We start from the raw sequence: 22033 nt of genomic DNA, 5'->3' as shown, positions 1-22033 counted from the left end.
TTAATAACTACTAATATGTATAATTAGAGTTCTGAAAAGATTAGGATGAGTTACCCTGGACTAGTCTAATTTAATTTCCATCTCCTTGAACTATGGTCAAAAAGCCCTGACTTATAACTTTAAATATGTGCATTTATTTGAAATAATATAAATGTGTGAGGAAATAACTGCTCATTTTTGTCCTTCAGTAGACAGCACTCAATCTAAATGACATTAATTTCCTTGTTTAACATAGCAAAGTCCGAAACTGGAATTTTTTTAAAAATTGAAACTACAATTCTTTATATTGAAGCAAAATAAGAAAACAAACAATGACTAGATCAGAAAAAAATCTGTCAGACAAGTATGATATGACATGTTCCCCCCCCACCTCAAATGGAACAAAACAAACAAAAACAGGGTTATGACTCCTGGTTGCTAAGAATATTAAAATAGTTCAGTAATGTTTATGCAACTACCAATGACAGCTAAGGAAATAAAAGAAACCAAGATAAGAATTCATATAATAGCAATTTAAATGCATGGCACTGAGCCAAACTCCTGTTTGTGCCGGGGGGGGGGGGGGGGGGGGGGGGGGGGGGCAGCAGGGAAGGAAAACCTTGCCAAGACTCTTGTTATTGTCACAAAATCAGTAAGAGATATTGCTAACCATGTTAACAATTTTATTGCCAGACCTTTCTTCACTAGTCCTCATCTCTTTTGCTATGATACCAAATTACAGGTACCACAAATGCTAAGAATTATCTTAGTCATAGCTTCAGCCTTGCTGAGCATATAAAAGGTATAGTAACAAGAAACAGAGATGGCTCTTATTTATTTCATTTCTACAGAGGTGGAAGGCCCTAGCTAATTTTACTGTTTGTTTGTTTGTAAGCTACCTGTTCCAAAACAGAAATGAGGTAATTAGGCCACTTTAATGTCCAAGGGGTTTGGGGATATGCCTTTTGACCAGATGCAAACCAACCTCCAATCAACCAAACTAAAGAATGAAAGACTGACTAATCCTGGAAAGGCATTTTTGCTTTCATCCAATGACACATGATAGCTGCTTAACACTGTAATATGATCACCAATAAATGCTCATTTATTCAACAAATGTTTAGTGAGTTTCTGCATACTAGATAATGAGCTAGAAGACACAATAAGGAAAGTAAGAGATCTTTACTTTACGGAGAGACGATTCTGGAGACTTCTACTTCTGACCAAAGTGAAATAATAAAGACAGGATTTACCCATATGCCTGAAGCCCAAAAATGGACAGACTATACGAAAGTTTTCAAGACACTAATAATCATCAGGCAACTTAGGACAGTGATCCCTGAAAGATGAGAAACAAAGCGAGCCCTCTGACCGCTCAGCTTCCTGCCTAGAGAAAAGTGTCCAGCCACAGCACAAGGGAATGGGAACCCAGGCAGGGCCTGGGAAATGTTCTGAACTAGGAGCCAGAGCTGAGAGAAAGACCAAAGCAGCTGGCATCTGCAGAACAGCATACCAGAGAGGAGAGAGTTACAGAGATGAAGCTCTGAAGTTCTGGAGCTCTGCAGAGGGCTACCTTTTCATCCTCAGCAGAGTACTACTTGGCTTATGTGTGAGGAAACTACCTGGGGCCAAGGAAAACACACCTGAGAAGATGCCAGGTAATAGTGCCTGTGCTCATGCAGAGCTGGGAGTAAGACTTGTTCCCAGCAGCCAGACTGAGAAACCTCATAAATCACAGGGCCCTGGGGAGGGAACTCAGAAGGGTCTTGCCTAGTGGAACAAAAATTAGCCCTAGAACGAGCACTGCTCCAGTCCCACCCAACAAGTCGTAAAAATAAGACACTAAAAATCAAACTGTTTCTAAGTCATGTAATCATGTTCCAGAATGAAACTCAAGGATATTTACAGGGATACCAAAATATCTAGTACCCAACAAGTTAAAATTCATGTCTGAATCCAATAAAATAAAAAAAATGACCACTATGGTAAGTAGCAGGAAAATTCGATCCATAAGGAAGGAAAAATAGTCCATCATAACTGAGCAATGGCAGATGTAAAATTAGCAGGTAAGGATATTAAAAGTTATTCTATTTCATGGGTTCTAAAGTTAAATAGGGACATGGAAGATACGAAATAAAAAGGAGGAAAAAGAGAAGAACTGATGGGACAACAAAAAAGATATAACATCCTAGCACTAATGAAAAGATTGGCTGTATTAATATTAGTGTGATTTCAGAGTAAAGAATATTTTACCAGGGGCAAAGAAGATCACTTTATAATGACAAATAGTCAATTCATCAAGAGTATCTGCCAATCCTAAACGAATAGAAACTAGTAGGAGAGCCTCACAGTGTATGATTCCAGAATAATTAATACTAGTATTGAATAGTATGTAAATCATATACAAAAATGTTAGAAAGGAATATCCAGGCCCTGGATATGGTTATCTAGGGAAAGTTTCCCATAAAACGAGGTCTTAACATGAGTGATGAATGATCCATCTGGTTAACTCCTTACCCCAAAGAGATAGTGAGTGAATTGTTAAAAAGACACAGTGAGAGGTCTGAAAAGGAGACCCAGCATCTGCACTGCTAACTTAAAGAGCTCCTTTCAAACACCAGCTTCAATGCCAGAGAAAACCACTCTTTGGAGGACTATATAAGGTACATTTAGACTCGTAAGACATGAACAGAAAAATAAGATCCCATCTACATCTTGAATTTAGTGAAAACCAACTGCCCACTGGCAGTTACATAATACTGCTGATTTAGGCAGGTTATAATCACGATCTTTCTGGTTTAATAAGGGATGAGGCCTGCCTTTTCTCAAAGAAATCATGTATTCAGCAAGGTGAGGGAAGCTTCCTTTAGTGTAAGAGTGAATACAGTTAAGTTTTCTGGAAAGCCAATGTAATTGTGAATAATTAACTTGGAAAGTGTATGCGAAGTGTTTAGTTTAAAATGATCTGGTTAAATTTGCCTTCAGTAATAAGCGAGGTAAGGTAGGGCCTATAGGATTTGTGGGAAAGAAACCCAAGGGCATTCTCTTCCCAGGGAGGGGAAGGGGGGCGTGGGAAAAGGCATAAATGACTCTACTCTGAGGGCCAACAGGGAAAACAGGAGGCTTGGCAAGGAAGGGAGGAGCCCCATGTGGGTGAGCCAGTGGCTCAAAAGGAACTCTCTGGTGCACCTGAGTATAGTGGACACGGTGCATGCAGCCTGGCTCCGGTCTTTCAGTGAAATAAGGGACGCTCGGGGGGAAAAACTTAGGCTAGGTTAAGGGTGAAGTGTGATATCAGAAATGCAGAGGAAGACTCCTGGCAACGAAAAGCAAAATGAGAGGCAGTAAAAAATATTAAAGACTAGGGCAAATTATTTCTCCAAGTGTCAAATTCATGGCAAGGATCTAAGCCTTCTCTCTCTTGGAGACAGAATATTCAAGATATATAAAAATACGATGGGAAACAATCACCAGCTAAACAGTCAGCACTGTGCATTTTCACCATTCTCAAGAGGGAGAAAGAACTGGTGAATGCTCTCCTTCACCCTTGTCTTGGTCTCTACTGCAGTTACATATTCTGTAAAATTTCAAGGAAAAAGAGGTAAAAATCTCCCAAATATCTTAATATTTTATTTTCAAATATAAGGGATGTATGTTGGAATTACGTTGTTTTGACTTTCTTACATACTTAGTTTCTCAACATTTTGAAAATAGTAGACTCCTAAGAAAGATCTTTTTCTTTAATACTTGCCCAGACTCTGGATACCATATCAGACCTAGCAAGAGCTTATTCGACTTCGATGAACTTAACAGATGCATCCTGTGAATTCTACTATACATGATGCACTTAAAAACAATCTTTAATACATCTTTTGTCAGCTATGCCTTACCTTCTTTTTGCAAATAACCTACAGTATTAAAAGCAGAACATTTACTAGTGTTGGACAAAATGTTCCCCAAATGCACCTAAGACAAAATGCCTTGAAGTTCACTTCATTAGGATTAATTCCCCCTTCACGGATGTTGACATACACTTTAAATTCTGTAAAATAGACAATCATAATCGTTTCACAAATCACAAAATGCAATTACTTGTTTATCTATAAATCCAACTCTCAAGCGTCCTTCTTAGTCTGTCATATCTTTTTAAAACATCTTGAGGTGGTCTAGAAAGACAAAATTTGGCGTGAGTATAGTTTTTGTTCATGGCCAAAAGAAAAAAAATCCCAAAATGTCCAATTTTCAGTTTTATGGATTCCCTTCTGTCACACCAATCCTGTGTAATTTTAGCTCCACAAAGAAGGTGTGTCTTTTAGGTGAACAACAAGTATAATTAATCATTTAATTAATCTCAGAGTATGAAAAAGTAGTCAACTTTAATGACTTTAGTGGTTCCCAATTCTTGGCTTAAAAAAAAAAAAACCTGGTGGGACTCTTGGGTGGCTCAGGCAGTTAAGCATCAGACCTTGATCTCAGCTCGGGTTTTGATCTCAGAGTCATGAGTTCAAGCCCCACACTGAACTCCATGCTGGGTGTGGAGCCTACTTAAATAAAATACAAAAAACTGAGTAATAATTTTTTTGACAGTGTTAACCATGTGACAATAATTTACAATGTGAGATCACTAAGTGATTTTGGCATACAACCTGGAGCTGAATGACTTTGCTAAAACGCCCTAGCACCTGTTACTGGTACTCAACTCTGCAACATGTCATCCTAGTGTGACAAAAAAAAAATTGAGAGACTAATGGCACATCTTATAAGTTCTAACGAGTCCAAGTACACCAAAAAAGTGCATGCTTTTGTTTCTTAACAGGTTTGCCAACTTTTTTACAAAGAACTAGGAGAACCTCTACTGCCTAGAATGCATCCTCAATCTGAAAGTCTATCTCCTATGTAGTAAGTTAAGAAATTTGGGGCTCAAGGAAGGTGTTCAGGGTAAAAAATCATAGGAGAGGCACTGAAAAAAAACAAAACAAAAAAACAAGCTTTGGGATTTTCAGAGCTAAGGAGGGGATTCACATTTAGCTCAACTGGGAGGTATACTAATAAGCTGTGGGTGAATTATTGTCAGAATCTTCCAGAATGTGATCAAGAGCTTGAGGATGAGACCCAAAGAAAGGAAGACATATTAGTGACAAAGGATAAGCAAAGCTAACTGACTGAAGGCTGGAGTCGAGGCTGGATTTGAGAACATGAGAGCTGGCTTTGAGCTCTAGTTCAAAGTAGAGCTCTACAACCAAAGTTTCCCAACTGCTGAAGACAAGTTTGTGCCTCTTGGGGTCTAAGGCACTGTAAGGCTTTTATGGCTTGACCCACCCCATCTAGGGTGGTGGCATTTGCTTCCATCAGTGGGACTGCTGATAGTAGGCAAAGCAGATACTCAGACTGTATGGTTCCTTTTACAGAAATTTTCAAAATAGGCAGAACTAATTTACTGTATTAGAAGCTCAGATGATGATTACCTCTCAGAAGGGAAAAGTGAGTAGGAAGAAGCCAGGTAGTGACTACACGGCTATGTAGGTGCTCACTATATAATCCACTGAGCTATATCCTTCTGATTTGTGCATTTGCTTTTAAGAGTGTTATGCTTCAAAATAAAGTTCATTATTTTTAAAAATGCCAGTCTTAGCCACTGATCATAGCTGCCCATAACAGTATTTAACAAACATACACAGCTAGAAGAAACAGTAAAAATACTGAATGTATTTTTTTATTTTATTTATTTATTTTTATTTATTTGACAGAGAGAGATGACAAGTAGATGGAGAGGAAGGCAGAGAGAGAGAGAGAGAGAGAGAGGGAAGCAGGCTTCTTGCTGAGCAGAGAGCCCGATGTGGGACTCGATCCCAGGACCCTGAGATCATGACCTGAGCCGAAGGCAGCGGCTTAACCCACTGAGCCACCCAGGCGCCCCTGAATGTATTTTTTTTTTAAAAAGATTTTATGTATTTATTTGAGACAGAGAATGAGTGAGCAAGTGTGAGTCGGGGTAGGGAGAGAGGGACAAGCAGACTCCTTGCTGCACACAGAGCCCAACACAGGACTTGATCCCAGGACCCTGAGGTCATGACACGAGCTGAAGTCAGACCCTAAAAGAATAAGCCCCCCAGGGGCGCCTGGGTGGCTCAGTGGGTTAAGCCGCTGCCTTCGGCTCAGGTCATGATCCCAGGTCCTGGGTTCGAGCCCCGCATCGGGCTTTCTGCTCAGCAGGGAGCCTGCTTCCTCCTCTCTCTCTGCCTGCCTCTCTGCCTACTTGTGATTTCTCTCTGTCAAATAAATTTAAAAAAAAAAAAAAATCTTAAAAAAAAAAAAAAAAAAAGAATAAGCCCCCAGATGCCCCCCAAATACTCAATGTATTATAAAAAGAAAACACTAAGGGGCACCTGGGTGGCTCAGTTGGTTAGGTGTCTCTTAAGTTTGGCTCAGGGCATGATATCGGGGTCATGAGATTGAGCTCTGCTTCAGATTCTGAGCCAGCAGGGAGTCTGCTTGAGATTCTCCCTCTCCCCTCACATGTATGAGTACGTGCATGCATGAGGACACATGCACTTTCTCTCTCTCTCTCTCTCAAAAATCTTAAAAAACAAACAAACAAAAAACCCCCCAAACCCCCCACGGATTATGAATGCAAAATTACCTGCTTTTTAACCCAACTATTTCTGTTTATTTCATACCCATCCAAAACCTAATAAGATAAAATTTTAAAAAGTTAAAAAAGGAAACAAAAGTTATTACACTCCAGTTGAAGATAGTGTTTTTTGACTTTTCACTCATATTCCTCACCTCTATCATTTCTCCCCTCTGATAATTTTTTGTTTTCCACAACTCTTCTCTACCTTCTTTCCTACGTCCTCTAATCCTCCAAGATCTTTCCCTAGGCAACTGGAGATTATGAAACAAGAGCATACTGGAAAGCTTCCTGGGTCAGCCCAGGACAAACTCAGCTCTTTCACATCTCTTATTTTCTCTTCTTGTCCTCAAATTCCACATTTTTTCCTGACATCCCTTTTTCTCACATCTTTTCCTCTGCTTCTATCTCCATAACTATACCCCTTGAGTTTACCTGAAACACACATAATAGTTAAAGGTAATCAATATTTATTCTCATAAAACTATGTTTTCCTATATAAACAGGACTGAAGCTATAAATACTGTGTTATTGTAGGTATGGCTGTTCAGATGGAAACATAACCAATAGTTGTTTCTGTAAAAAACAAAGAACTGATGCTTTTACTCATCTCTGTGATTCTCCATACTTCAAACTATGCATTAATTGGTTCTTAATCCTTTTTTCTGGCCCTAGACATCTGAGGGACAAAACACTCCCATCTTGAACAGTAGTAACATGGTTAACTTTATGAGCCAATGTGGTTGGGCATGGTGCCCAGATAATTGGTCAAATATCATTCTGGGTGTTTCTGGGAAGGTGTATTTTAGATGAGACTGACATTTGAATCAGTGGACTTCGAGTAAAGTCATATGTGGTGGGCCTCATCCAATCAGCTGAAGACCTTAACAGAACAAAGACTGATCTCCTCTGAGAAGAAGGAATTGTGCTGGCAGACTACCTTTGGACTTGAACTGCAACTCTTCCCTAGGTCTCCACCCTGCTGGCCTATCCTATAGATTTCAGATTTAATAAGCCTCCATAATCACACAAGCCAATTCCTTACAATAAATCTCATCCTCTCCTCAACACAGGCTTCTGGTTCTGCTTCTATTTCTCTGGGGAACTCTAATACAAATAGCTACAGTAGTGTGCTGAATTACAGATAAGGGGGAAGTGGGGTCTAGTGAAAGAGCAGAGAAACTGGGGATGACAGATAATTTTTTAAAAGGCTTAATGCAGACCTCATGAATTACCTACTCAAAAGTCATTTGCTAGCCTTCTGCTATTACAGAGACCAGAATGCTAAAATGAATTTTCCAGCCTCCCTTGCCACTAAAGGGTAGCCATGTAACAGACTAATTCTTGAGAAGGGCTTCCTTCCTAAGTTAAATGCTAAAGCCTTACCAGGAGAAAGCACTATGCTCTTATCGTTCTTCTGGTCTGGACTACTAAGGATTCAGATGTAAAAACAATCCCTGGAAGAGCTCATCTTCAGATCTTGCAACTGCTGCCATCATTCCCTAATGTTCCACACCCTCAATAAGAGAGTGCAAGTACACTGTGGCTTCTTAAGCCAATCTGTATTGAAAGTGAAGAAACTTAACCTACTTCACATTGTGTTATATAGAGAACTTTAAGATATATATCTGTACTAGGTCTCCAGTCGGTTTGCCTAAGGTCTAACTCTGCAGTGGAGGGACCTAGACTAGAAAACTTTCCTGAAAGTAACGGTTATGAAGCGATGACAATTATAGCTATGAATTACTAAGGAAGGCTGTAGGATATCCTTTAAAAAGGGTCTTTGAGGGTGCCTGAGTGGCTCAGTGGGTTAAGCCTCTGCCTTGGGCTCAGGTCATGATCTCAGGGTCCTGGGATCGAGTCCCGCATCGGGCTCTCTGCTCGGTGGGGAGCCTGCTTCCTCCTCTCTCTCTCTGTGCCTGCCTCTCTGCCTACTTGTGATCTCTGTCTGTCAAATAAATAAATAAAGTTTTTTTTGGGGAAAAAAAAGGGTCTTTGAAAATAAGGCCTGGGGCGCCTGGGTGGCTCAGTGAGTTAAAGCCTCTGCCTTTGGCTCAGGTCTTGATCTCAGGGTCCTGGGATCGAGCCCTGCATCGGGCTCTCTGCTTAGCAGGGAGCCTGCTTCCCTTCCTGTCTCTGCCTGCCTCTCAGCCTACTTGTGATCTCTACTGTCAAATAAATAAATAAAATCTTTAAAAAAAAAAAAAAGAAAAGAAAAAGAAAATGGCCTGAATTATTTGATGGCACGTATCCTTAGAGAGAGGAGTTGGAACAGAGAAGTGTTTTGTCGTCATTTGCATTCCGAAATACACTACTGAATTTAAAATTTTACCTCAGCACACTTTTAAATTTGTTACAGTAGAGAACTATAGTGCTATATAAAATCACTGTATTATAAAACCTCATTTACAAATCATTAAAAAGGAACTTATTGGCCAAGTTGATGAAAAATGCAAATGAACTGCCAAATTACCTAACAAGTTTTTAAGTCAACAGTCAACAGCGTCCCGTCTTTAAAGCTACTAATGAGGCATCTCTACAAATATTATTTCTCCAGACTTACCCTACCTATAAAAAGAAAAATCAAGTGCTACCAAAAAATGACTTCAAAGTTCTGTGTTTACCTTTCTTTTCTCCAGTGTAGGGCACATAGTCTTCCCTGTCCTTATGCTCCAATGCTTCCTTCTCCAGGTATGAAAGGAGGTGTTCTCTATCAAATGGCCCTGTGGCGGACTTTGATGTCTGGTTCTTCTGCCGGAACCCTGCAGGCAGAAGGGCATTCTGCCAAAGAGAACGAATCAGCCATTATGACCACCAAGAATGCCAATACTATATGCTTCCATAGATTACCCATTTAAGAAAGAATTACAGACTGGAATGTGATACAGACATTAAACACCTCGTTAGAGGATTTTAGGGTAGCAATGTAAAAGTGTCTCACACAAAGTTTTTCTTCATTAGGTAGAATTCAATCATGTTATTAAAATAAGCACATACACATTTTCTTCAGAAGTATTCTACTAGAAGGAAACACCCTTTATTTTTTAAATGTCCTAGATGGTAATAAAGAAAAGTTTTCTTAATGACTACTAACTGCTCAGCATATATGCATATATGGAAAATAATTCTATTACACAAGAATTTTAAATGATATATACATCGTATTCCTTCATAGATTACTATTTCACAGAAAAGACTTTTTCATATAAAACCATGTATGCTGTATAGTAAGCTATCAGGACATTAATGTTCATTTGTTTGTGTCTAAACACAATGTGAAAGGTTCAACTTCTTCAAGCATGTATGTACACGTCAGTACTAGGATGTATTTGCAGCAACCACTGTCATTGCTATTCATGCACCAAGGTACGCCTCGGTAGTCATAGCAGGAGCTACATCCCCGGGTTTCCCTGTGGGTACAGTCTTTTTGAGTGCATGGAAGGAGTCAGAGTTGGGGGGGGGAGATGATAGACTAAAGTTGTCTCTTACAAGAAAATTTTCTGAATTTTTACTAAGTCCAGGAATAACAAGCAGTGATTAGACAACATGAGCTCCATCCTTATGCTCCGTGAAAGGCAAAGGTGGTAATATGGCTTTGTCTCACTATTCCTAGATATTCCTTTGCTTTGGAAATGGAAGGCAACCTGAGAAGTCACACAAAAGGGCCACCTTCTTTTGTAACATATCCCAAAGTTGGCAGTAATGCTGAATCTCATGGATGTTATAATTTTCATTATAAAGGGAGATCTTACATAGATAATAATAGGGAATGTACATTTTATAACTAGAAAATATAGCACTTCAATTATGGCTATTTGCTGAGATCCATAGTAATTTTCATAAAATCCACCTTTGTGTTTTCCTCTAACGGTAGGCATTACACAGAAAGCTCACCTATAAATATGAAACACAAAGAAGGTCTGTTCCTAACCCTACACTAAAAACGTTTTTGTAACACAAAATTGTATATGGGAACATAAATAAAGAAACAAGATTTCTACCTACCAACTTCGAAAAATGGAGCTACACTTGGAAGAATCCACTCCCAATGAACCATCAAGTTCTACCCATTTACTTCCTAAAAAGCTTATTCATCTGTTTACCTTCCTCTATCTCCAACACCATTATTTTGATCCAAGCTATGATCAAGCTGGCATGGAATATTACCTTAGCTTCTCAAATGGTCTCCCCAGCTCAGTTGTCTGATACTCTTCATACCTCACTCTCACACTCCCATGATGTTTCTCTAGCCTCACCTCACATACTCTCCCCATTCTAGCCACTCTAGCCCTTGTTCCTCCCCTGTGCTTGTGACATACTTCCTTCTACCAGAAGCCTTCTCTAGAAAGCTCTGTCCACCATTTTTTGCTACTCATTTTTGAAAAAGATTTTTTTATTTATTCATTTGAGAGAGAGCAAGAACATCAGCAAGAGGGAGAGTCTGAGTGAGAGAGACAAGCACACTCCCTGCTGAGCAGGATGCCTGACTTGGGGCTTGATCCCAGAACCAGGGGATCATGACATGAGTCAAAGGCAGACACTTAATTGAGCCACCTAGGTGCCCCTTACTACTCATTTTTAAAACTGCAGCTCCATTTCCTCAAAGGAAGCTTTTCCTGACCTACCATTATATGCTCTTATATTAATATGGCATGATTATTCGATTAATGCCAAATCCCTCCCATTCCTCCCAGCCTGCATCATGAGGGCAAAGACCACATTTGTTTTGCTTACTCTTATATTCCTAAGCCTAGCATAGTACCAGAATCTATTAGTTGCTCCCCAAATATTTACTCAATAAAGACTTGAGAATACTTTTTTTTTTTTAAGATTTTATTTTTTAGAAAGAAAGAGAGAGCACAAACAGGGGGAGGGGGAGATAGAGAAGCAGACTACCCACTGAGCAAGGAGTCTGATGCGGGGCTCCATCCCAGGACCTCAAGATCATGACCTGAGCCAAAGGCAGATGCTCAACTGACTGAGCCACCCCGGCGCCCCTGAGAATACTTTTAAGGAAAAATGCTCATTAAGGCAAATTAATCAAAGTTACTCTCCATCCCAGTCAATAATGCATACTGCTCTCTCACTGTGGTAGTAAGGGAGTTGCACTATTCACTGTGGTAGTGAGGGAGTTGCACAATTCCCAGGTATGCTCAAGCCCATGCAAAACATGGAAGTTTTGAGTGATACGTCAGCTGGAATCATGGCTCCTTAAATACATCTCTGAACACAAAATAAATGACAGGTAACTGGCTTTGTAGGCTATAAACCCAGCAACCATGCTTTATTGGAAGTATACTTTAGTCAAGTTAATAGATCATAATTACTCAAGAAACAGGTAAAGATCTCATTAAAATGACTGCCACTAAGAAGTACAGGTTTCTCCCTCATAGAATTTTGTTGTAATTATATATTCCAAGCCTTGGAAATGAGAAAAAAAAAAAAAAAAAGCTTTTGCCTAGGCTGGCTAGCTGGCTGTCTTTAGAGATGGGTGTTTTGAGAAAATGCAGTAAATTGGCAAGTAAATATACTGAATGCAGCATAAGGAAAATAAAGTGGCCCTCCAAAACACAACAAGGAACCATATACAACCTCTGTCCACTCTTCTCTTTCTTATCTTCTGAGACTTTGTAAGTTCCAGAGGGGTTTCTCTGCCTGGAGTAGCTGCTACTACCCTTGTTCTCTTTTCTTACCTCATCTTTCACTGGTACTCTTCCCCCAAATTTTACCCAAGTGGCATGTTGTCAATAAACATCATGGTTCTTCTAGTTTCAACTAATAGTATCTGAGGTTGGGGGAGTTGCAACTGGGATTGGGGAGCTGGAAAAATACATCTAAAAGTTAGAACTCAAGCCTCCCCATATAAGAGCAGGCCACAGTTTTGCAAACAAGAAAATATAAACCATGGGCTTTTTCACACGTATAGCACAGAGCACGCATTAACAGGGGCCTCACTGCAGCTGAACAGAAGGACCACTAGACTTTGCCAGGAGCAATGAGGCAATAAGGGATCTGGTCTCAGTTCTTTCTCTAACTGCAGTAATTGAGGCAAGTCACCCAACTTTTGTTTTCCATCTGTAAAACAGAGGGCAAGTGCTAACCCAGTGTTTCTCAACCAAGGTGCTCCCAACAGAGGACAACTGCCAATGTCCAGAAATATTTTTGGTTGTCAGAAGTAAGGAGAGGAAGTATTAATCACGTTTTTTATTTTTTGGATTTCATGATTCTTTGCCTCTGGGGGCCTTGCTAATGTTAGAAAGACTACCCCTCCTTGGGCTACCTAATTCCTAGAGATAGCAAACAACTCTGCCTGCCCCTACCCGACAGTGTGCTTTCCATATGAAAACTAACCAATCCAGAGCTCAAACCCCAACCACGTCCTTTCTCTCTCTCACACCAAGCCAGTATCCCCTGCAGACACACCCTGAATCATCCAGAACCAGTTAACCAGACAACTGGAGACTACTCCTCTGGCCCAAAGCCCACTGAAATTACTCAAATTATCCAATACTAAACTTGCTCAAACTTGCCAACCATGTCCCACCCATTCCTTCCCTTGGAAACCATAAGAAAGGTTCTGGGCCCCTTGCTGCTTCTGCTTCCTGACCAATCCAGGTGCTTTCCTGGGCAGCCCTGTGTGCTTCCTGCTCTTGGAAACTAAGAATTAAACTATTTCTCCATGTCTGTAATCTTACCCCAGCTAATTAAAACAAAGTCCCAGGCCCATTTTTAAGCAGGGGACTGTGCTATTGGCATGTAATGAGTAGAGATCAGGATACAGGATAACTTAAAGACACAGGATAACCGCCATAACAAAGAATAATTCAAGCCCCCAAATGTCAATAGTGTCAAGGTTAAGAAACACTGGGCTAGGTGAGCACTTAACACTCCTGCCAGTTGTACAATCACTTGATTCCAACAGGTCTAACAGGGTGAACTGCCTGTAGAAGATATTGCCGTGACATGATCAAAACAGTACTGTTATCCTGAGTTATCCCCCAGACTCAGGAGTACCACAAACTTTTCCTTGTGATAACAATTATGGTTAAGGGTTTTGATCTGCATAGACACATTATTGAAGTGCTCAAGTAATGCTGAGAAAAAGAGTTAATTCTCAATAAAAATTCAAACACATGCCAGCAGGAAATGTGTTGTAATAACAAGAACAATTTTATAGAACAACCTCTGCCTCATTCTTAAAAGGCACTAAAAATCAATGTCTCAACATAAAGAAACATGTAGTAAAAAGAAGCCTAGCAAACAACCCTTACCTTCAAGTTAAGCAGCCATAACCTTTGGGCTCTGCCTTCAATGACTACCCCCTTCCCCACGTACCTACCAGGGAATAACAGTTCAGAAGTCAAGGGGCTCTACCTTAGCCCCGTGTAACTTATAAGACGAATAACACCCACTACGCAAATTAAAACATTTATACATATATTCAGATCTATCTGCTCCACATAGATTGCAATATTGCTGTGTACTTAGATCTAGTCTACTAAGGGCTAGAAATTTACTCAATTTGGTCAGCATGTTTCAGAAAGGTACAGTTAGATTTAAGGTCACAAAGAACCTTCGAGAGACACTCTACACAGGGCCATCATAGTATAGAAGCTCTGAAGAGGCACAGGGGTTGGCGGACATCAAAGACCTAATCATCTGCTTCAAAAATGTTCCTCCCTGCCCAGAGAGAAAAAATTTTTTCTTTTTTTTTTTTTAATACATTATTTGAGAGGGAGAAAGAGAGAGAGCAAGAGAGAGCACAAGAGCAGGAGGAGAGAGGAGAAGATTCCCTACTGAGCAGGGAGCTGATGTGGGGCTTGATCCGAGGACCCAGGGGTCATGACCTGAGGAGAAGGCAGACTCTTAACCAACAGAACCACCTAGGCACCAGAGAAAAAATTTCTTACAGGACCGACTTCATAAACTTGAGAATAAGGGTGCTGGTGAAAGTAGTTCAGAACAGGCATGTCAGTGGAGCTGAGGGGGCAGAAGTGGGGGGGAACTGAGAAGAGGGAAAAAGTTCATCTGGATAAAGAGAGAATGGTGGGGGCGGAGAGTGCCAGAGAAAAGTCATGAGAAAGATTAACTGCTCAAAGGAAGTTATTTAGTTTCAAAGGGTCTGAAGTTATCTCATTACCACCTACCTCAGGGTCAAGGTCATCCAGAACAGTCTCCAGTTGTTTCAGTTCTGTTTCTGATAGATTCCCAAGGAGCTCATCTTCATCTAGATCCTTGTACTTTTCTAAGTCCTTCCGGAATGGTAGTGCCATGATTTGCAGTATAGGAAGTCACTAAATTTTTGCAATGCAGTATAGTCAGGAGTGATTTCCACTTTTCCTTAAAGCTATAGAGAGAAAGAACATACACATTTCAAATATTAAGTCATCTCCACCTACTTCGATCTATTTTTAGGTTGAGTGAAATGTAATTTCCAGCTGTTGTATATTCTTTGGCCATCTATTACACACTACCCTTGTCTATGATCATTCAATATGCTTACCTTTTATTTTTTGTTGCTGAAAAACAAAATCAACTGGGAAAAATAGGAGCAGGAGGGAATATAAAATTCAAATCTATAAAACATCCATTTGGTAAAATTTAGAATTTCTCATAACTAAGTTTTAGGAGGAAAGAACTCATGTGTGCCAAAATAAAATTTTTCCCATCAGTGACTTTCAAATTATTGCTACCAGAGTACTTTAAGCACATTATGTTTAAGACACATTTGTTTTACTGTAAATTGTACAGAACACTATCTTCTGACTCAATATTAATAAGGGGGGATATTAACACACTCCCCCAGTAAGGAGTGGCCAGTTGCCACTAGAAAAAAAACAAAAACATGGGTTTTGTTCTAAAATTTTTTTGGGAAAGGTCCTTTTAAAGGAAAAAATGCAGCTTTTTGAAAATGTTTCTATAAAAAACTCCAAACCATGCTGGGATATGTCACCCACTGACTGGCAAGGGTGGTCACGAGGGTCTCATTATAGGAAAGGACCTTTGTCATTTCTTCACCGTGTGAATCTTTCCTAAATGAGGTAAAGCTCAACAAGCAACCTTTTTCCAGGTACAGCAGAATTGTTCCTATGAAAGATAGTTTGAATAAATCCCACAAAATGTGCAAAGTAAAAATAAAGTATTTCTGTAAGTTCTAGCTGTAAATATGGATCATAAAATGTTCCTATGTGAACAAGGAATAATCCTTAGACTGTGATTTGGCTCAATTTTTCTTGGCTACAAAATACCCAGTACTTCAAAGTCTGGATATATTTCTTTTACTACTCCTTTCTCCCAAGTTTTCCCAACTTAATATTTAAACAAATATATTTTCCTCCTCAAACCAGTAACAGTTTATGGATCCTTTTACATGTTTTCATCCCCTAAGAAGAAAGGAAGGTTCACCGCAGGGGTCAGCTCCTGACCTGACTAGCAGCCACCTGGGTCCAATAACAAGCAAATTAACAGAACTGTACTGATGCAGACGTTAAACTGCAGGCATTTTGTGTAACTGCCCCAGACAGGTCTGGCTTCCACCTGTTCTACTTGGCATCTCATCTGGTTTAGCAATTACCCTGGATTTTTTCGGGTTTTTTTTTTTTTTTTAATCAAAATATTATCATTGTTGTTATTACTAAGTTTGGTAAATGTCCACTTGATACTTCCAACTTAAGATACTAAGCTTATGAGGTATCTTCAGGATATATCTTTCTTAGTTAAAAATAATACACTCTGGGCACCTGAGTGGCTCAGTCATTAAGCATCTGCCTTTGATCATGATCCCAGGGTCCTGGGACGGACTCCCCGCTCTGTGGGAAGCCTACTTCTCCCTCTCCCACTCCCACTGCTTATGTTCTCTCTCTCTCTCATGGTCTCTCTCTGTCAAGCAAATAAATAAAATCTTTAAAAAAAAAAATACACTCTGCAGAGAAGATTTAATAGAAGGTATAAGTACTTTCAAATATATTAACCATCAAATGCAGTTTTAAAGAAACTGGCAGGCAATTTGGGGGGTAAAAAGAAAAATTAGGGGGACGCCTGGGTGGCTCAGTCGGTTAAGCCGCTGCCCTTGGCTCAGGTCGTAATCCCAGGGTACTGGGATCGAGTCCCACATCGGGCTCCTTGCTCAGCAGGGATCCTGCTCCTCTCTCTGCTTCTGCCTGCCACTCTGCCTGCTTGTGTGTGCGCTCTCTCGTTCTCTCTCTCTCTCTCTCTGACAAATAAATAAAATCTTAAAAAAAAAAAAAAAAGAAAAATTAGGAACATTTGGAAAAAATAGTCCCTTCATAAAAATACCAATGACATGGTATATGAGACAGATAAGGGTATGAAATTGATAAAAGCATATGAGCAGGGGAGCCTGGGTGGCTCAGTAGGTTGAAGCCTCTGCCTTCGGCTCAGGTCATGATCCCAGGGTCCTGGGATCGAGCCCCTCATCAGGCTCTCTGCTCAGCGGGGAGCCTGCTTCCTCCTCTCTCTCTCTGGCTGCCTCTCTGCCAACTTGTGATCTCTGTCAAATAAATAAATAAAATCTTTTAAAAAAAAAAAGCATATGAGCACATAACCAGAGTAATTATTTAGCATATACTGTTTTTCAATGCTTAGACAACCATTATAAAAAAGTTTTTACTGTGGCTCAACAGAATTTATTTTTGAGGTTTACAGTATATAATAAAGCCAATCTCTTAGTCAATAAATATTTTTAAAAAAACTAATTATTTTGTGTATCCGCTCCCTTTACTTTCAAAAGTGTTCCAGTATAGGCCATAAATTCAACAGCCATCCTACTACTATGGCACTATAATGGACAAGATAATGTTAGAGGCGAAGGCAATGTTGTGTCACCCAGGTTCTATAGGTTTGGAACACAATAGTCCTTGGAATGATGAAGAGCTTACTCCAACACATTGCTCTTTATCTCAGAGTAAACTCTGTCACACAAAGCATGTTTATAGTATGGCTGAAAGAATAATAAAATATAAAAAAAATAAAAAAAGAATAATAAAATAAATACCCACAAACACAGTGTCCAGCTTCAGAAAGAGAACATTAGAAGGACTCACATGTTCCCCTTTCCAGCTGCATCTCCTTCCCCCAACGAAGCAGCTACTGGACTGCATTTGGAATTAACCATTCTCTTGCTTTCCCCTACAGCTTTACATTACATGTATACATCCTTAACAGGTTTAGGTTTGTTCTTTTTTTTTTTTAACTTTATACAAATGGACTCTTACAGCATATTATCTTTTAGCGACTTGCTCAACTTTTTTTGAGACCATGCTTAGAGCTGTACTTCTTACATTTTCATTTTTGTATAGTATTTCATTGTATAACTGAACACTTGACTGAACTTGCTCTTTCCCTGTTTTTCTGCTATTAACAATCTTGTTACCTATTTCCTGGTATACATGTGCAAGAGTTTCTCCAAGTTATTGAAACCTAGGAATGGGAATTGCTAGGGAAAGCATATAGTAATACTCAACTTCACTAGGTAATGTTAAACTATTTTCAAACTGGTTGTATCAATTCACATTCCTGGAAGATTCAGCGCATGGTGATTCACACTGCTCATCCTTGCTAACAGGTTAGCTGTTAGCTAATTGTTGGTCCTAATGGTTCCTTATCTATGTTGCCATTATCCCTGTATATATCTCCATTTTAACCACAGATTGTACCTAAGTATCTTCAAGACTTAAGGGTTTAACTGATATTTATCAACATACAATGGTAAGAGATGATTTCCCAAAGAAGCAGATAGAATAATTTACTACTGAATGGTGGTAACATAACTAAAGAAGCCAGTAAGAATGCAGGTGTAAAGAAAATGCGGGTCATCAAGCAAGATCTGGCCACGTTCAGTAAGCACAAGGGAGGCATGACATCCTGACCAGCAGATGTGACTGGCTTGCTCTCATTCCAATTACAGTGCTGGTATGGAGAAGCAGCATCAGGCAACCAAAGCCTGATACCATTTGACATTTACATCACTCAATTACTTCCCTTTATTCTTCTACATGCTCACCAAGTAATCTTCTTATTAAAACTTGGGCTATTCACATAGCTTTCCTCACTGTAAATTACTAAACTGGTATTTTGGCTTATGGGTGTGGTTAGTATGGACCACTTTTTAGGAGATTAGGCACTTACTGGTGGATTGAGATCAGGTCTCTATAAAAGTAAAGCTGAGGACCACCATGTGAAATCCTAAGCATGGACTGGCTGACCAGCAACTCCTAAAGATATCTATCTCCTATCAAACCTACAATAATACTGAGTTAGAAGTCATCATTCATCTGTCTTCCTTGCTAGACACTGTAAGCCCCCGAAGAGCAGACATTCCCTCCTATGTCTCATTCCTCTGGGTTGCCATCACCAGGGACAGCACCTGATGCCAGGTAATTAAATCAAATTTGACTGAATTGGATCATATATCACCTCCCTTTGCCCTTTTTAATAGTTCCTCTTCCTCCCCCAGATATCTAGAGTCCCTCCGGCTCCCTAACTCTACTCTCTTTACCATAATTCAAAAAGCACTGACAATTCGTTTTTGATACTTCTGTCAATCCTGTGCAGCCTCTGCATTACTCACCTTCTCTTCCCTCAGTGTCAGCCCATTCTGGCTTGATATCCAGAGTTCTCCACTATCTAATCTTCCCCAGTTAAAACAAACACATCTAACTGTCAGTCATCAGAGCTCTGTAATTAAATACAAACCCTGATGAAAATTTCATTTTCTTTTGGGTAAAGAAATGAGTTTTGTCCTCAGGAGGCACCAAACCTCACTGTTCAGATTTACTAGGCTCAAGACTGTGTGTCTGTTCCTCACTGGCTTCCCCTAGGACCCCTGGGTACTGAACCAAGGTGACCTACCACATCAGAAAGTTTTCTCTCAAGATCCCAGATGAATATTTGTTTTCCAGTACATGTGCTGTTCACTCAACAAATATTTTTGAGCATCCTCTGTATCAGCAATTGACTTGTTCCAGACAATAGACATGCATAGTATACAACACAGACAAGTTCCTTGCTCTATTCTGAAGGTGACATACAGACAAAAAATGACAAAGGAACAAGATAATATCAGAAAAACCCCTGGACAACTTGCTATGGGGGAGATGAGGATCAGGAAAGTTACTGTAAGTGGTTCAGAAAGCTGTTCTGAAAGGTGACTTTTGAGCCGGGACCAAAAAGTCCCTAGCCACTCTCCCAGTCTAGGACTCTGCTATCTAGGTGAGAAACAATAGTTGTAGGGTTGTAGCTGCGGAGATGGAGAAGTGAATAAATGTGTGACATATTTTGGAAGCAAACTAAAAGGACTTGTGCACAGATTGGTTGTAAGGGGTAAAGACAAGAGATGCACTAAGGGATGACTCTTATGTTAATTTCAGTTAGTAGTTAGTATTATTTTTTTGTTCTATACTTATTTTTTCCGAGAGTTTAATATGGCCCTGCAACACCTCTATTTCTCAGTCTGGTTAAAAAAAAATTTCTTGGTTAGTATTTTCATAATGGCTTTGAGATCCACGCTGTGAACTGTTCACTAGGACTACTGTTGAACAAATTTTTGAACAAACAATTTTTGGACAAATTTTTGAATAATAACCAATGAACTAAAAAAACAAACCAACTGTAAATTACTAAATAAAACAATGGCTGGCTATGGCCTTTAATACATTTTTATGCTAAACTAAGGCACATGTCTTTGTTAATATTATTTCTGGTATCATCTTTTCCAAAGAGCTGAATCTAAAGAGTGAAACAAGCAAATACTGTGTCATGATTTTTTAAAAATGTTACACAATTACTCTTTCTAATTTATCTTCTTTCCAATATTTTGCATTAGGATCACATAGGTGGCAGGGGTCCTGGGATCAAGCCCTGTATCAGGCTCACCGCTCAGCAGGGAGTTTGCTTCTCCCTCTCCCTCTGCCCCTCCCCTCCCTCTACTTGTATTCTCTCTCTCTCTCAAATAAAATCTTTTAAAAAAGCCCCCAGGGCACCTGGGTGGCTCAGTTGGTTGGGCAACTGCCTTTGGCTCAGGTCATGATCCCAGAGTCCCAGGATCGAGTCCCGCACCGGGCTCCCAGCTTCATGGGGAGTCTGCTTCTCCCTCTGACCTTCTCCCCTCTCATACTCTCTCACTCTCTCTCTCAAATAAATAAATAAAATCTTAAAAAAAAAAAAAGAAAGAAAAAAAAGCCCCCAAACCCCAAAATAGTCATTTCAATATTTTCATGCTTCAAGTTAAATTGCTAAACAAGAGATGGTCATGAATTTGGCACCCAGCAATCATAGTGATTTTAAGATCTGCACAGCTACCCTTCTAACACCTAGTCTCTGATCTCTCTTCTGATGGTACAGTCCTTCACCCTACCTCAGTCCTACAGTCCCATGGTTGTAACCTAATCCTTGTCATTACCAATAATTGTACCACTCCACTACTCTCAACAATTTTGATCCTCTCTGTCTCTGAACTCCTCTAACAGCATCCCACCCCTGGTTAAAACTCTCTTCCTATTCCTCCCAAGAACAGGGTGGCAGATCAAGTGTGAGAAAAACACACATACTGAATGGCCATATTTAAAATTTATAAAGAATACTGCCTAGGAATCCTATGGCATGTCCCTCGTCCAGTCACTCTCCCACTCTCTTATATGACTATTTTGCCTCTTTTTCCCCCTCAAATCTTTAATATTTCTTATCACTCACTCTCACACAAAGACCTAATCCTAATATTTCACTGAGACTGTGGAAACAATCATAAAAAGACAGACACCTAAGCTCCCACTGCTACACATAACAGCCTACCTACATCAATGCCCCTATACTCTACCTTCCTTTTTAAGATTTTATTTATTTATTTGTCAGAGAGAGAAAGAAAGAGAGGGAGCATACAAGAAGGGAGAGCAGCAGGCAGAGGGAGAAGCAGACTCCTCACTGAACAAAGAGCCCAATGCAGGGTCTATCCCAGGACCCTGGGACAGTGACCTGAGCTGAAGGCAGACACCTAACTGACTGAGCCACCCAGGCACCCCTGTTTTTTTTGCTTCTATAGATGAAATGTCCACACTTTCATCTAAAGCCAATCTCACCTCTTGTAATTACACCCCACCTCTTCGCCTTTATACATGATTGCTCCAGTAATTGTGACCCTTCTTTACTGGATCATGTCCATGAGCATACTAACTGTAATATATCCCCCCAATTAAAAACAAACTTTCCTTTGACTTCATATTCCCCTCCAGATACTACCTTACTTCTTGGTTTCTCTCTATAGAAAACTCCTTAGGGTAGGGTGCCTGGGGGCTCAGTAGGTTAAGTGTCTCTCTTCAGCTCAGAAGTGATCCCAGTATCCTGGGATCCAGCTCCAAGAGTTGGGCTCCCTGCTCAGCAGGGAATCTGCTACTCCCTCTGCCCCTCCCC

General features: G+C 40.0%; 1 protein-coding gene across 2 annotated transcripts in view; it reads right to left on the bottom strand.

Annotated features, from left to right (window-relative positions):
* TMOD3 (tropomodulin 3) overlaps positions 1 to 22033 on the bottom strand; it is a 79261-nt gene that overhangs the window by 30321 nt on the left and 26907 nt on the right. For both annotated transcript variants that reach the window (XM_047737116.1, XM_047737117.1), the window contains exons 2-3: positions 14758 to 14957; positions 9235 to 9391 (exon numbers count right to left, since the gene is read on the bottom strand). In XM_047737116.1, coding sequence (XP_047593072.1) covers positions 9235 to 9391; positions 14758 to 14883 — 283 coding nt within the window. In that variant the 5' untranslated portion in view covers positions 14884 to 14957. The remainder of the gene's footprint in view (positions 1 to 9234; positions 9392 to 14757; positions 14958 to 22033) is intronic.

The sequence above is a fragment of the Lutra lutra genome, chromosome 7, assembly GCF_902655055.1.
Source record: "Lutra lutra chromosome 7, mLutLut1.2, whole genome shotgun sequence".
NCBI lineage: Eukaryota > Metazoa > Chordata > Mammalia > Carnivora > Mustelidae > Lutra > Lutra lutra.
The sequence above is the reverse complement of the archived record's forward strand: the minus strand, read 5'-3'. Positions and strand labels throughout refer to the sequence as shown.